Source organism: Oncorhynchus clarkii, chromosome 32 (assembly GCF_045791955.1).
Source record: "Oncorhynchus clarkii lewisi isolate Uvic-CL-2024 chromosome 32, UVic_Ocla_1.0, whole genome shotgun sequence".
NCBI classification, from domain to species: domain Eukaryota; kingdom Metazoa; phylum Chordata; class Actinopteri; order Salmoniformes; family Salmonidae; genus Oncorhynchus; species Oncorhynchus clarkii.
This window is the reverse complement of record NC_092178.1, coordinates 33587652-33599621: the sequence shown is the minus strand read 5'-3', so window position 1 is coordinate 33599621 and position 11970 is coordinate 33587652. Positions and strand designations below refer to the sequence as shown.

Below are 11970 nucleotides of genomic sequence, written 5' to 3'. Positions count from 1 at the left end.
TTTGAATGAATTGTGCATTATTGGTCCAACATGCTTTTTAAACTAATCTTTAATGGATGGCCTGCATTTGTTTGTAGTGCATTAGCTGGAACATGGTAAGCAGTGGTAACTCACAAATTTACTCGGGCTCTGACAGCACAGCCCCAGAGCGATCAATCAAACTGGGCTTTGACTGACTGATGTGCAACACAAGTCACACATAACAAGATAAATTGACTTTGCTGCTATTCTGTCGCTCCTTTGCTTATCCATCGCTCCTCGATTTCTTTTCTTATTTCCTGTCAGAATCTCTCCAGCATTCTCCCATACAGCGCATGTAGGCACGCCACATTAAACAATTTGAAAAGCCCCCTTTTCCTTTTAACCCGAATGATATTCAAACCTTTGTGTTCTCTTTTCTCAAAACATGCAACACAGCCCCCGAGCGTATTGATGTTGTCTATCAAAAGAGATAAACTTGAACAAGTCCTAAAGAAACAATTAAGCCATATTAGACCTGCCATACTATGACCAAACATTTTCAACTATCATCTCACTAAGTTTAAGATTTCTTTGTACTGACAACACCTCATATATTGACTTTCAACTATAGGTGCGCTCATACATTCAGGGATACCAGTGAAGAGATTATATGATACTAGGATACCATATCCATTTTATTTATAAGAAAATAGCTTATAAAGCTATTCACATTAGATTGTTCTACGTTTCTTTCTTAGGTCACAATTACTATGTATCCGTAGTCATCAGCCCAGGTTAGGTTAGGCTGAAAAGTGACTGTTCGTAGTGTACGTTTCCTCCACATATTCTGCATTGAACGAATGAATCCAGACATTTTCATGTCTGTTCTGTGGGCAGAGCCGCGCTGTCCTGCCAGAACCGGGCCCAAGCCCACCTTCGTTCTATTCTGTTGGGCCGAGTTAAACTCAGAGCAGAGACACTCACGCAAGGGGATCAAACGCACATAGGTCCTTAGCCCCATTTCGTCCCTCCTTCCCTCTCTCACATTTTCCTAATTCATCAAACAATTGTTGTACTATCTCCGGCTGCCTTTATTCATTTGGTCCGTCACTCACTGTGTTATATCTTAGTTTTCTCTTTCTCACTAAGTTAGGTGTGAATTGTGTGGTCCCGGTCTGTATCAACTATATATGCTGCTTGGTCCAATTCTGCCGTACCCAGGTTCACCGGACCTCATGACAGGCCTTTGTGATCGGTCCTTGTCTCATAGTGCAAACCTTGTAGACTTTCTGACCGCTGTATTTGAGTCCGAATTAAGAATCTCAAATCTCTCTGAATAATATTTCCTCAATTGACCACCCGGCCTCTATTTCCTTTCCCTAAATATTCTAAGAGTTTATTTGTGAACAAATGGACAGTTCAGTGCAGAAGGAATGTCCCTAGCAAGCTAACGCTGTTAATAACCAGTGCCAAATCTGTTCGAGCACCTGTGATGAACACGCATATGATGAAGTACAGACACCTAAAGCTGCCAGCAAAGTTGTTTACAATTCACGCAGAGAGCTAGAAATGGATTTTGACTCAGGTGTTACAGAAAGGTTTGTGCGGTCAAATACCTACAACAGAAAACGGATGTGCCAATTCCAGTGATAATAGGATGAAGCGTAGGTGACAAGTACTCAAATAAAAGTTAACGCTTAATGTTTACAGAGTACACCTTCCTTTCAAAGAGGATTCGCTAGCTACATTATTCATAACTTTGTGCCATAGGTCAGTTGAGTTCAAAAGACTCCGAAGGGTTTGAAATGTTTACACATTGATTTTTGTTTACAAGACAATACTGCCTATCACAAAGAAAGACAACCCGTACTTGCCATTTTAGTGAGGTCTGCACAGTAGAGACCACACAATTATCAAGAAACTCCAATCATTTTTCCTTACCATTCTGTAAAATAACACTTTGTTGACTGGTGTTTACAATCTATACATTTTCCAGCATCCTTATCATTCTGTTTTGTTTTTGTGTGCTAAGTTGAAGTTGTCGAGACAAACTTCAACTAGTCCTTTCACAAGTATAGCTATAGTATAGGCATAAAACATAGAAATATATAACCTCAGAGTTGATATAAGCTGCTTATGAACAACAATAGATGTGTATTGAGAGCTTGAGAGATATGTTTACAGAAATACATACAAGTGACATGCCACACTTATTGCTTGAACAAACAAAAAAATCACTCAACTAAGTGAAAACCTCCACACTAGTGTATGTAATGTACATGGAAGCACTAACAAAGGATTAGTTTACTGTATTTAGGCTGAAGTCCTGAGTGTAAGCCTTTACATTTTTTACACTTAACACGTAAGTGAAATTCAAAGAAGGAAGGAGAGGAGAACACTATCCCTCTTGGAGGAGGACCTCCATATTTTAATTCTTGACGGGCCATTTATTTTTTTGAATTGGCTCAGAAACGCTGAAAAAATGAGGCCTAGAACCTACAAAAGGATGTTCAGCACCTCCCTCATATTTTCCCTTGTGTCCGGCCTCGTCCTTTCCGTCGTGACCATCACCACAGAGCGCCGCTCATCCTACGGCGGCCCCAGCGGCACCACCCTGTTCCTCCTCACCGGTTTTGGGAACAAACCGATGCCGCCGCCCCCGGGGGGGCCAAAGGTGGCGCCTAAAGCGGCTGAAATGGAGGACGCTCAGGACGGTGAGCCGAAAGAACCCGAAACGCTCCCAAAGCCCCTCCCCCAAATCAAGCTCCCTCAGAACATGACGGCAGCTGACGCCCTCAAACCTCCGCTGGGGGCCGCCCAAGTAGCGCCACCCCCCCGGCGCCTGGTGGATGTGGACGTGTGTCGGGCCTACTACGACGTCATGGGCCAGTTGGACAACACTTTCAACTGCTCCAAGGGGACCTACATCTACTGCTGCGGCACCTGCCACTACCGCTACTGTTGTGACCACCAGCGTAGCCGCCTGGACCAGAAGTCATGTAACAACTACAACTCGCCCGGGTGGCTCGACACGCCCCCGACGAACCCCCCGCCGCCGGGGAACCGGGGTGACCCAGACTCGGAGCAGCTGCAGCAGCAAACCAACAGCACGGCGTACGTGATCGGCGGGGTGATCTCCGTCACCCTGGTGGTGGCCGTGGGCATCAAGGTGGCCTTCCACAAGATATCCCGACGACCCCGGAACAGAGACATCAACATGCCCAGGTGAGAAAAGAACGGACAAATGTCTTTGAATAGAAGATCAGTAAGCAGTGTCTGAAAATGACCATACGGGTGTACGTGGATCTGTCAGTGGGCTGTAGTCTTAAATTCAGCACATTACTGAGTTTCACTAAGGTCACAAGCCACAGACCCAAAAGGGTGATGAAACTGAACCACATTCAACGAACAAGTAACACATTTACATACTACATCTTTTTAAAATTTTATTCTACTGTCTCGCCCTTGTCTATGATTTTTCATTCCCCTCCTCTCTTCTCTCCTCTTTCTCCCAGAGCCCTGGTGGACATCCTACGGAGTCAGGCCAGCCCAGGCCAACAGGGGGAGAGGAACAACAGCACCGTCCTTACCACCGCCACCACCGGCGACATCCTCGGTCGTCCCCCCAAGAACCTTTACACCCCGGTGCTCCAGAGCAAAGACAACCGCAGTGAGTGACGCCACAGAAAGCATGGGACAATAACAACACTGTAATGACAATGTTATAACACTGTTGGTATAATAACACTCTTATAACACTGCTGTTACGTTGAAATACAGTACTAGCCTGTTTCAGATATATGAACCATTACGGTGATGATGGTGGAGAGCGGTGGCGGATGCAATAGCCTAGTAATGCTGACTGTATGGGGTCACGTTCAACATACTCGCACTCTTAAACACGCTTCACGTAATCCCACAGCACACACACCACCACACACGCATACGAGTGGCAGTACCATCAGTGTTCGCTGTGCTCTCTTGCAGTTGGCAACTTGCACCACAATTTTATCCAGGTGTCTGGTTCCAGTCCCAAACACTCGGCTACTATGGGTAAGCCGAACTAGCTAACGCAGCCGGCGGGTGTGTGAGTTGGCCTCATGAAACGTCTGTCTGGTGTTGTATATGTACCATTGGGTGTGTTTCCTTAACACAGTCGCTGTTGTCTTAGCACAGTCGCTGTTGTCTTAACACAGTCGCTGTTGTCTTAACACAGTCGCTGTTGTCTTAACACAGTCGCTGTTGTCTTAACACAGTCGCTGTTGTCTTAACACAGTCGCCGTTTCACGGCTCCCACTCATTCTGTGTGTCACCCTCGCAAGTGTCTCAGCATGCACTATGTACTGTATCCGTTTGTGTTGTAAGCGTGCTTACTTACACTGTGGGCCTGGGCTTGAGTGAAGTCAGTGTGTTACTGCACTTACCGAAGCCTGCGCGAGTTACTCCACAGTGGTCAATGTCTCCCGTGTGCTCGCTCAGTGGTTAGAAAGACATTATTGGCAGTCATTGCCCATTATTGGACATGGTCAGTGACCAAAGTGTGAGACAATCACCTTGGTTTGTTTTATATATTAGCTCAAGGGACCTTTGTAATAGTCGTCCTAGAATGACTTGAAAACGTACAAATGACAAATTGGCAGCAGTTCTTTAAGACTAATAATTTGTGAGGAATTGGCACGTTTCGTCAATTGTATATGCACCTTTAAATGTAAGGCCATTTTAAATGTACTTATACATGTTGGCCCATTATTAATGTAGCTACCTACCGTATGTGTGTTAGGTCCTTGTAAAAGTACTCATATATACAGTGCCTTCGGAAAGTATTCAAATCCCTTGACTTTTTCCACATTTTGCTACGTTACAGTATTATTCTAAAATGGATTAAATTAAAATAAAAAATCCTCAGCAATCTACACACAATACTCCATAATGACAAAGTGAAAACAGGTTGAGAAATTTTTGCAGAAATACCTTATTTACGTAAGTATTCAGACCCTTTGCAATGAGACTCGAAATTGAACTCAGGTACATCTTGTTTCCATTGATTGGAGTCCACCTGTGGTAAATTCAATTGATTAGACATGATTTGGAAAGGCACACACCTGTCCATATAAGGTCCCACAGTTGACAGTGCATGTCAGAGCAAAAACCAAGACATGAGGATGAATTGCCCGTAGAGCTTCGAACCAGGATTGTGTCAAGGCACAGATCTGGGAAAAGGTACCAAAACATTTCTGCGGCTTTGAAGGACTCCAAGAACACAGTGGCCTCCATAATTCTTCAATGGAAAAAGTTTGGAACCACTAAACTGAGCAATCAGGGGAGAAGGGCCTTGGTCAGGGAGGTGACCAAGAACCCGATGGTCACTCTGACAGAGCTCTAGAGTTCCTCTGTGGCGATGGGAGAACCTTCTAGAAGGACAACCATCTCTGCAGCACTCCCCCAATCAGGCCTTTCCAAATCATGTCCATTCAATTCAATTTCCCACAAGTGGACTCCAATCAAGTTGTAGAAACATCTCAAAGAGGATCAATGGAAACAGGATGCACCTGAGCTCAACTTCGAGTCTCATAGCAAAGGGTCTGAATACTTATGTAAATAAGGTATTTCTGTTGTTGTTTTTCTTCATAAATATCAAACAATTTCTAAAAACCTGTTTTTGCTTTGTCATTATGGCATATTGTGGTGTAGATTGCTGAGGAGTTTATTTGATCTATTTTAGAACAAGGCTGTAACGTAACATAATAGTGAAAAAGTCAAAGAGTCTGAATACTTTCCGAAGGAACTCTATGTTAGGTCCTTAACTAATGTACTCATATATATTATGTTAACATGTCATTCTACATGTAGCCCTATATAATGTATGTGTTAGGTCCTTAATAAATGTCCTCATATTATGTTAACATGTCAATCTAAATGTAGCTCTATATACTGTATGTGTTATGTCCCTGGTTAATCCTCTCCTATGTCTTCCTCCTCTTCCTCTTCCAGAGCGCGTGCCCCGCATGAACAACGCCCAGCTAGCCTCCACGGGGACCCTCCTCACCAGCAAGCACAACAACAGCTCCGGCCTGCACTTACACCCACAGCCCCCTTTCTCGCACTCCTTCCACAACCTGGCCCAGTTGCCCCCCTCCTATGAGGTGGCCATGAAACCTGAGATCAACCGCTACAGCTCCCTGAAGAAGCTCGGTGAGGAGGGGAGCAGTGGGGGAGGGGCAGTGGGGCGGGGGCCCGGAGAGAAGGCTGGATGTCTGGGTGGCAGCCGCTGCTGGGAGGATGGCGACTGGAGGCGGTGGCTAGAGAGAGCTCCAGAGATGTGTGTGTGTGTGTGTGTGTGTGTGTGTGTGTGTGTGTGTGTGTGTGTGTGTGTGTGTGTGTGTGTGGAAGAAGGCATAACAGGCGAGAGGCAGCAGCCGATGATGTGTGTCAGATGTATTATCTTTCGATGTGCCTTAATGTAGGCTGCTATTGTCTATAGAATGGGCGTCGATAAACGCTTGTTTGTCTCGAACGGGTGCCCCTGAAAGCTAGATTATATGGAGGATGCATTGGGGGATTGTAACGGTTGCCTAAAGGTCACATTTAAATTGGCTCTCAGGGAGCTCAGTCTAAGGGAGAGAAATGTTGAACACTTTGTTTCACCTTATAATAAATGAATTTAACTAACTGTCATTTCAACATTTCTATCTTTCATCCTCCCTCTTTTTTTTGTTTTACTCAACCCCCCCCCCCCCCCAAAAAAACAGAGAAAGATCTGGACGACTACTCTGGCTACCACACATCAAAGCGACAGCCTAACAACGCCCCTCCGTCATTCCACTCCTCCCAGCACCATCTCCACTGGGGCGGTGACTACACTCTCGGAGCCAGGGGCACCCTTCCCTTCCACTCATCCCGGCCACGGATTCACGTGCCTACATCCACCCCCAACCCCTACCCTCTGCCAGCCCAGTCGTTGGGGTACCAGCCCGCCTTCGACAAGCCCCCGCGGAGGGTCATGTCCCAGGACCAGCTCCTGGCACTTGGTGAGGGCAACACCCTCTCCAGACTCTCCAAGAACCAGCAGCACCAGTACTACAAGGCTATGACCACCAGCAAGAGCTCCACCTCACAGACGCTTCGCAAGTCCCACGAGAGGCTCCTAGTCTCGCCCGACCGTCTGGAGGAGAGGATGGGGGGCATGGGCATGCCAGGGTTGGGCGGTATGGTGGGTATGGGGGGCATGGGTGACTTTGTGGGGATGGGGGTCCCGACCATGGGATGCCTCAGCCACAAAGCCCAATCACAGCAGAACGTCTGCGTCACACCCTCGCTGGACCGCCATCACATGATCAAGATGAACTCCCACCCCACATCGGGCAACGAGCTGGAGATGAGCGTGGCGGGCCATCCGGCAGGAAGCTGGGGGGACCCTCATGGGCACGGATCAGGGGCCGGGGTAGGACCAGGGAGCGGGGCGGGGACCATCGGGGGCCACAACGCACGGAGGATGGCATTCGCCACCAAGAGGCAGAACACCATTGAACAGCTCCAATACATCCCTGGGGGAGGAGGAGGGGGAGGGGGCCAGACATTGAGAACGGCTAGTAAGAACGAGGTGACGGTGTGAGAGAGTAGAGACAACGGAGAAGGAGTGATGAAGGTCGCGTTGAGAATGTTCGAGCTGAAAGTGTTCACACAGAAAGAAGAGAATAAGGAAAGGTCAATTGGGGCATGATGGAGAGAAAGGTGAATAGAAGGAGAAACAAGAAGAGAGACATGGGCAAGCTGATGAGAGAGAGAGAAGGATATGACGAGGACAGTGCGTCCCATCAACCGCCTCAGATGAGTGTGTTGAAGACCAGAGAAGGAAAGACGTGAGAGAAGAGTGGATGCCATTGTTACCTGTTGCTAGGAAACACAGAAAAGGGCAATGATAGGAAGAAACCATTGAGAAAAATGGAATTATTAGAGAGAAGTTTGAATGAAGCCCATTGATTTGATTCCTGGGAAAGAGAATTTTCAACCATATTGTTGAGGAGGGAGAAAGAAAAATGGCCATGTATAGAGCAAAAAATGAACAATTTAAAAAAGTTTTTTGTGCAATTGAAAAAGGATCCTAGGACATGATGGCTTTTACTTGTGGATCCTGCTTGGGTCAAAATGATGAAATGGTTATTGAGTTTCTTGTTGTGAAACCTCTAGCTGCTCTGACAGAGACAACAAACCTGTCTTTGAATCTGAACAGACACAGATGTCAATGGAGTACAGAACAATGTGATGGTTGTTTGACTTTTGTGAAAAAGACAAGACTGTAAATAATTTTGTTTTAATTTGTAAAATAATAAATCCCCGTTGGACAGTATGTATATTCTGTGTGTATATGCTTATAGCCTGATGACTGAATGACTGACACTGAGTGGACATTTGAGTTGCCAATCGTCACTTTCCTAATTTTGATTGGAAGACTTGACAATAGGCAGATTTGGAGTACTGTTGCTAGATACCACAATCTAACACTACAGCCATAACTTAGTCTGCAGACATTTTGTATAAGGTCATGTATAAGTTAATCTCTTGATTATGGCTGGATTTTCTCAGTTATTATTATAATGATTTGACACAAACATCACTTTGCTGAATCACCTTTGCACCCTCGCCTGATTGGCTGGCTGGTCGATGTGACGGCTGTCACTCCCAAAGAGTCATAAGTCACTAATGAGCATTTCCACGGCAACGGTCAGTCCCTTCACAGCTCTGAGGTCAGTTTCCAAACTGTGGAGCTGATTCCAGTTACATTTATAGTCACACAGAAATTATTTGACACTGTTATTCGACACACAATGTCAGTCATTGTTTTTAAGGAGATAAAGACCACCCGAAAGAAAAAAAAGATGACAAATCTGTTGATCACATAAGATGAGAATGAGAGCTCAGTGAAGTTGTGTTAAATTTGAGGGACACTGCCATACAGAGTGGCTAATGCAAAGGCTTTGTTTAGCCATACTTGCCCATGGGTCTGTCCCTTAAAACAATCCCCAAAACCAGTCAAGCTCCTGCTCCATTGATGATACTTTCTGAGCTGTTTACCACAGATTGTGAGGTAATAAATTGATTTGTCAGTAGTTCATATACACTACTCACAGTCTTCTCTGAATTCCACATATTATTACTGTTTCTGAAACTCCAGCTGTTCACAATATTTGGAGACAGGTTGGAAAGGGGGAACAGGGAACAATGGACGCTTAACACCAAGGGCTATTCTGAAAACTCTTTGTGTGTCTGTGGTCTGTACTTTGTTGGCTTTTTAATTTTTCTGTGTCAATATTGGAGACAGTTTGTGCAACACTGCAGAAATGACAGACATATTTTGTAAGTGTGAAGAAAACAGAGTCAATTCTGCAAAGCTACTTTGTGCCCTTGTGAGGTTGACATTGAGTGTGACAAAAAGCCAATCACATACCATCATTTTTTACATTGCAGGGGTGGAGGTGGACATGTCATATTTTTGTACATTTGCAAACATTTGTAACATTCTTATTTTTGTGTGTTTCACAGTTATCTGGTTAAAAGATGGAAGATGTGGTTGTCACTGTCCATTTTTAAAAGGGTTGGACTCTCCACTTTGATTGAAAGGACAAGGAGATCATTGTATTTACTTCAAATCTTTGTATAGTATTTCGGCTCTCCCCTTTAACTGTGAATGGATAAAGACAAAAATTGATTGATGGAACTTTCAGACAACGTTTTTAAAACTATGATATGTGTTTGTGTGTTTATAGTCATGATTATGTTTACTATAGATTTACTCTGATTATTATTATCACCATGATTATTAGTTACCCCTATTGATTTTTTTATTCTCTGTGAAGCTCAATGTTTCCTGGATTTTGAATATTGAACTTCCTAGTGGATTTTAACCTTTGTGTTCTTGATGGAAAAAAGCCCGATGCAATCAAAGTGAAAAGAGAAACCGCATGAAGATGTCAAAGCCAGTGTTGATGATGTCATAGTGCTGACTTATGACGTCATGGCGTGTATGTCTAATGTACATGCGTCTGTATTTGCCGTGTGTGTATTTCAATGTCTTTTCAGGAATGATGAATCTCACATTTGATCTGACTTGGGATATTAAAAGTAAGACAATTGTGTTTTTCAAAAAATCCACAAACTATTTAAAACCCAAGGCTATGATCTCATTATTCATATTGGCTTTTTGGATTCAAAAGCCTAATATCACAAAGGACATGCATCACAGCTTTCCTTGTTAATTAAGCTACATTCACCAAAGCAAATGTAACAACAACAAAAAATGTTTCTCAAATTTCAAGTTGTAGAGCAAAAGCTATAAAATTACATTGTTAACATTTTTGGTAAAAAATGTGTGCATTTCGTTACAAGATTACATTTATGTAACCGGAATGTCACTCTTTTCAAGAACTTTACTCTTTATTGTAAAGAATGAGGATTTTGCTAGAATAGTTTGGAGAATGTATTGTGGCTTGCCTTGTTGTTTGACATGATTATGGATAACCAGTTATAGGACTAGAATGGCCCGGTGATTTTTACAGAGAGGAAACGTCAGATTCCATAACTAGAATCTTGTTAAACTAAAATGAAGAAAGGCTAAATATATTTATGTCACACGAAGATTCAATTATATTTTCAATGTATGTTTTTTTTTGTACATTTGGAGGTATACTGATGTTGTGATTATGTTTTAGTTGAGTACGTCCTCATTAATCTGTGTGCCTGTAAATGTACTGTTGATTAATGTGTGTGTGTGTGTGTGTGGAGGTAAGAGGGAGGTTGTGGTATAAAATGTTTGTTTTTGTGTGTGGCTCGTGGGGCGACAGATAGTGGCGTGAGGTTTTTTAGATGGAAGGAGGTGTGAGTAAGCACGAGACAGCTTCATTGGCCCCTAATTGTATTGCGGGGTGAGGAGGAGGCGGGGCTACATTGTATCCCCCAAGTAATTTGGCATACCTCAGAAAAATGTATAGGGATTCATCTAATACATTATCCCCATGTCTGTTTCCAAGAATATTAAGTGAAGCTCTTACAAGCGTGCAACCCTTATTTTGGTTATTGGTCAATTCTCGCATTTGTAGAATCGTACTGTTCAATTGTTAATAACAATTAAAAAAATATCCACAATGACTCATTTTTGTCCACTGGGTTATTGGTGTTGATCAAACTTTAGGACAGGTGAAACACAAGTTATGATTGTGATTGTTCAATTCAAATCACTTTGGCTTTTTGACTTACGGTTGGACTGACTGATCAATGATGGATAGGAAACACATAAAGACAGACAGAAGATAAACAGGCAAACCGACAGGCAGATTGTCCCTCCCTTTACCCTTCCTAATCTCTGATCAGATATAAATGAACAGGTGATGCTGCAGCTATATGGCGGTGCGGAGCCCTGTCTATAAGTTAGGTCAGCAATCCTGTCCTAAAGTTAGGTCAGCAATTACGGGCAATCTGCTAAATGTACTGCTGTTCAACATAATTTAAATGAATTATATGTATCCATTGATTGTTAAATAATACAATTATTCAAATGCCTCACAAATTGAATAGCCCACAATTGGCTTACCCCATCATAACCCAAAATATGTTTGTAACAATGCCTTTGTAAAGAAACAAACATGTATTGCTTAAAAATATGTTGATTTCATGGACTGTAAAAGCTTGCATCCATATCTCCTTGAATTTGACAGTGGTTTCATTTATCCAGCCCCATCCCTCAGCACTATAGCAAATCAAGTGGCAGGGCTGTCATTTGGATGAAAAATGGATTGTGCCTTTAAAGTATTCAAACTGGATGTAAATTCTGAAAATGGCCCTATAATTACACTACTCGTTTGCTTAAAATTCCAGGAATATAAAACTCTCTGGGCCAAATGCTCTGAACTAATTATTTCTAATTGCTTTACCTCACATATGTGATGCACATCTGTTAAGTGTCTAGTAATATGTGAGCCACTTTGATATTGTTCTCTCAACCTTTCTTATACCAAA

General features: G+C 43.3%; 1 protein-coding gene across 1 annotated transcript; it reads left to right on the top strand.

Moving 5' to 3' along the window:
- Positions 1-1034: 1034 nt before the first annotated feature.
- On the top strand, positions 1035-10731 carry LOC139392401 (protein shisa-7-like). Its single transcript, XM_071140365.1, has 5 exons — positions 1035-3186; positions 3477-3631; positions 3949-4014; positions 5953-6153; positions 6711-10731. The coding sequence occupies exons 1-5, from the start codon at positions 2444-2446 to the stop codon at positions 7571-7573; spliced, it is 2028 nt and encodes a 675-aa protein (XP_070996466.1). The 5' UTR covers positions 1035-2443; the 3' UTR covers positions 7574-10731.
- The last annotated feature ends 1239 nt before the right edge of the window (positions 10732-11970 follow it).

Excerpts from the sequence above, each read along its gene's own strand:
- LOC139392401 (XM_071140365.1), top strand. The coding sequence starts at position 2,444 with ATGAGGCCTAGAACCTACAAAAGGATGTTCAGCACCTCCCTCATATTT. Across the intron at positions 3,187-3,476 it reads AGAGACATCAACATGCCCAG|AGCCCTGGTGGACATCCTAC; the intron begins GTGAGAAAAGAA and ends TCTTTCTCCCAG. Across the intron at positions 4,015-5,952 it reads CAAACACTCGGCTACTATGG|AGCGCGTGCCCCGCATGAAC; the intron begins GTAAGCCGAACT and ends TTCCTCTTCCAG.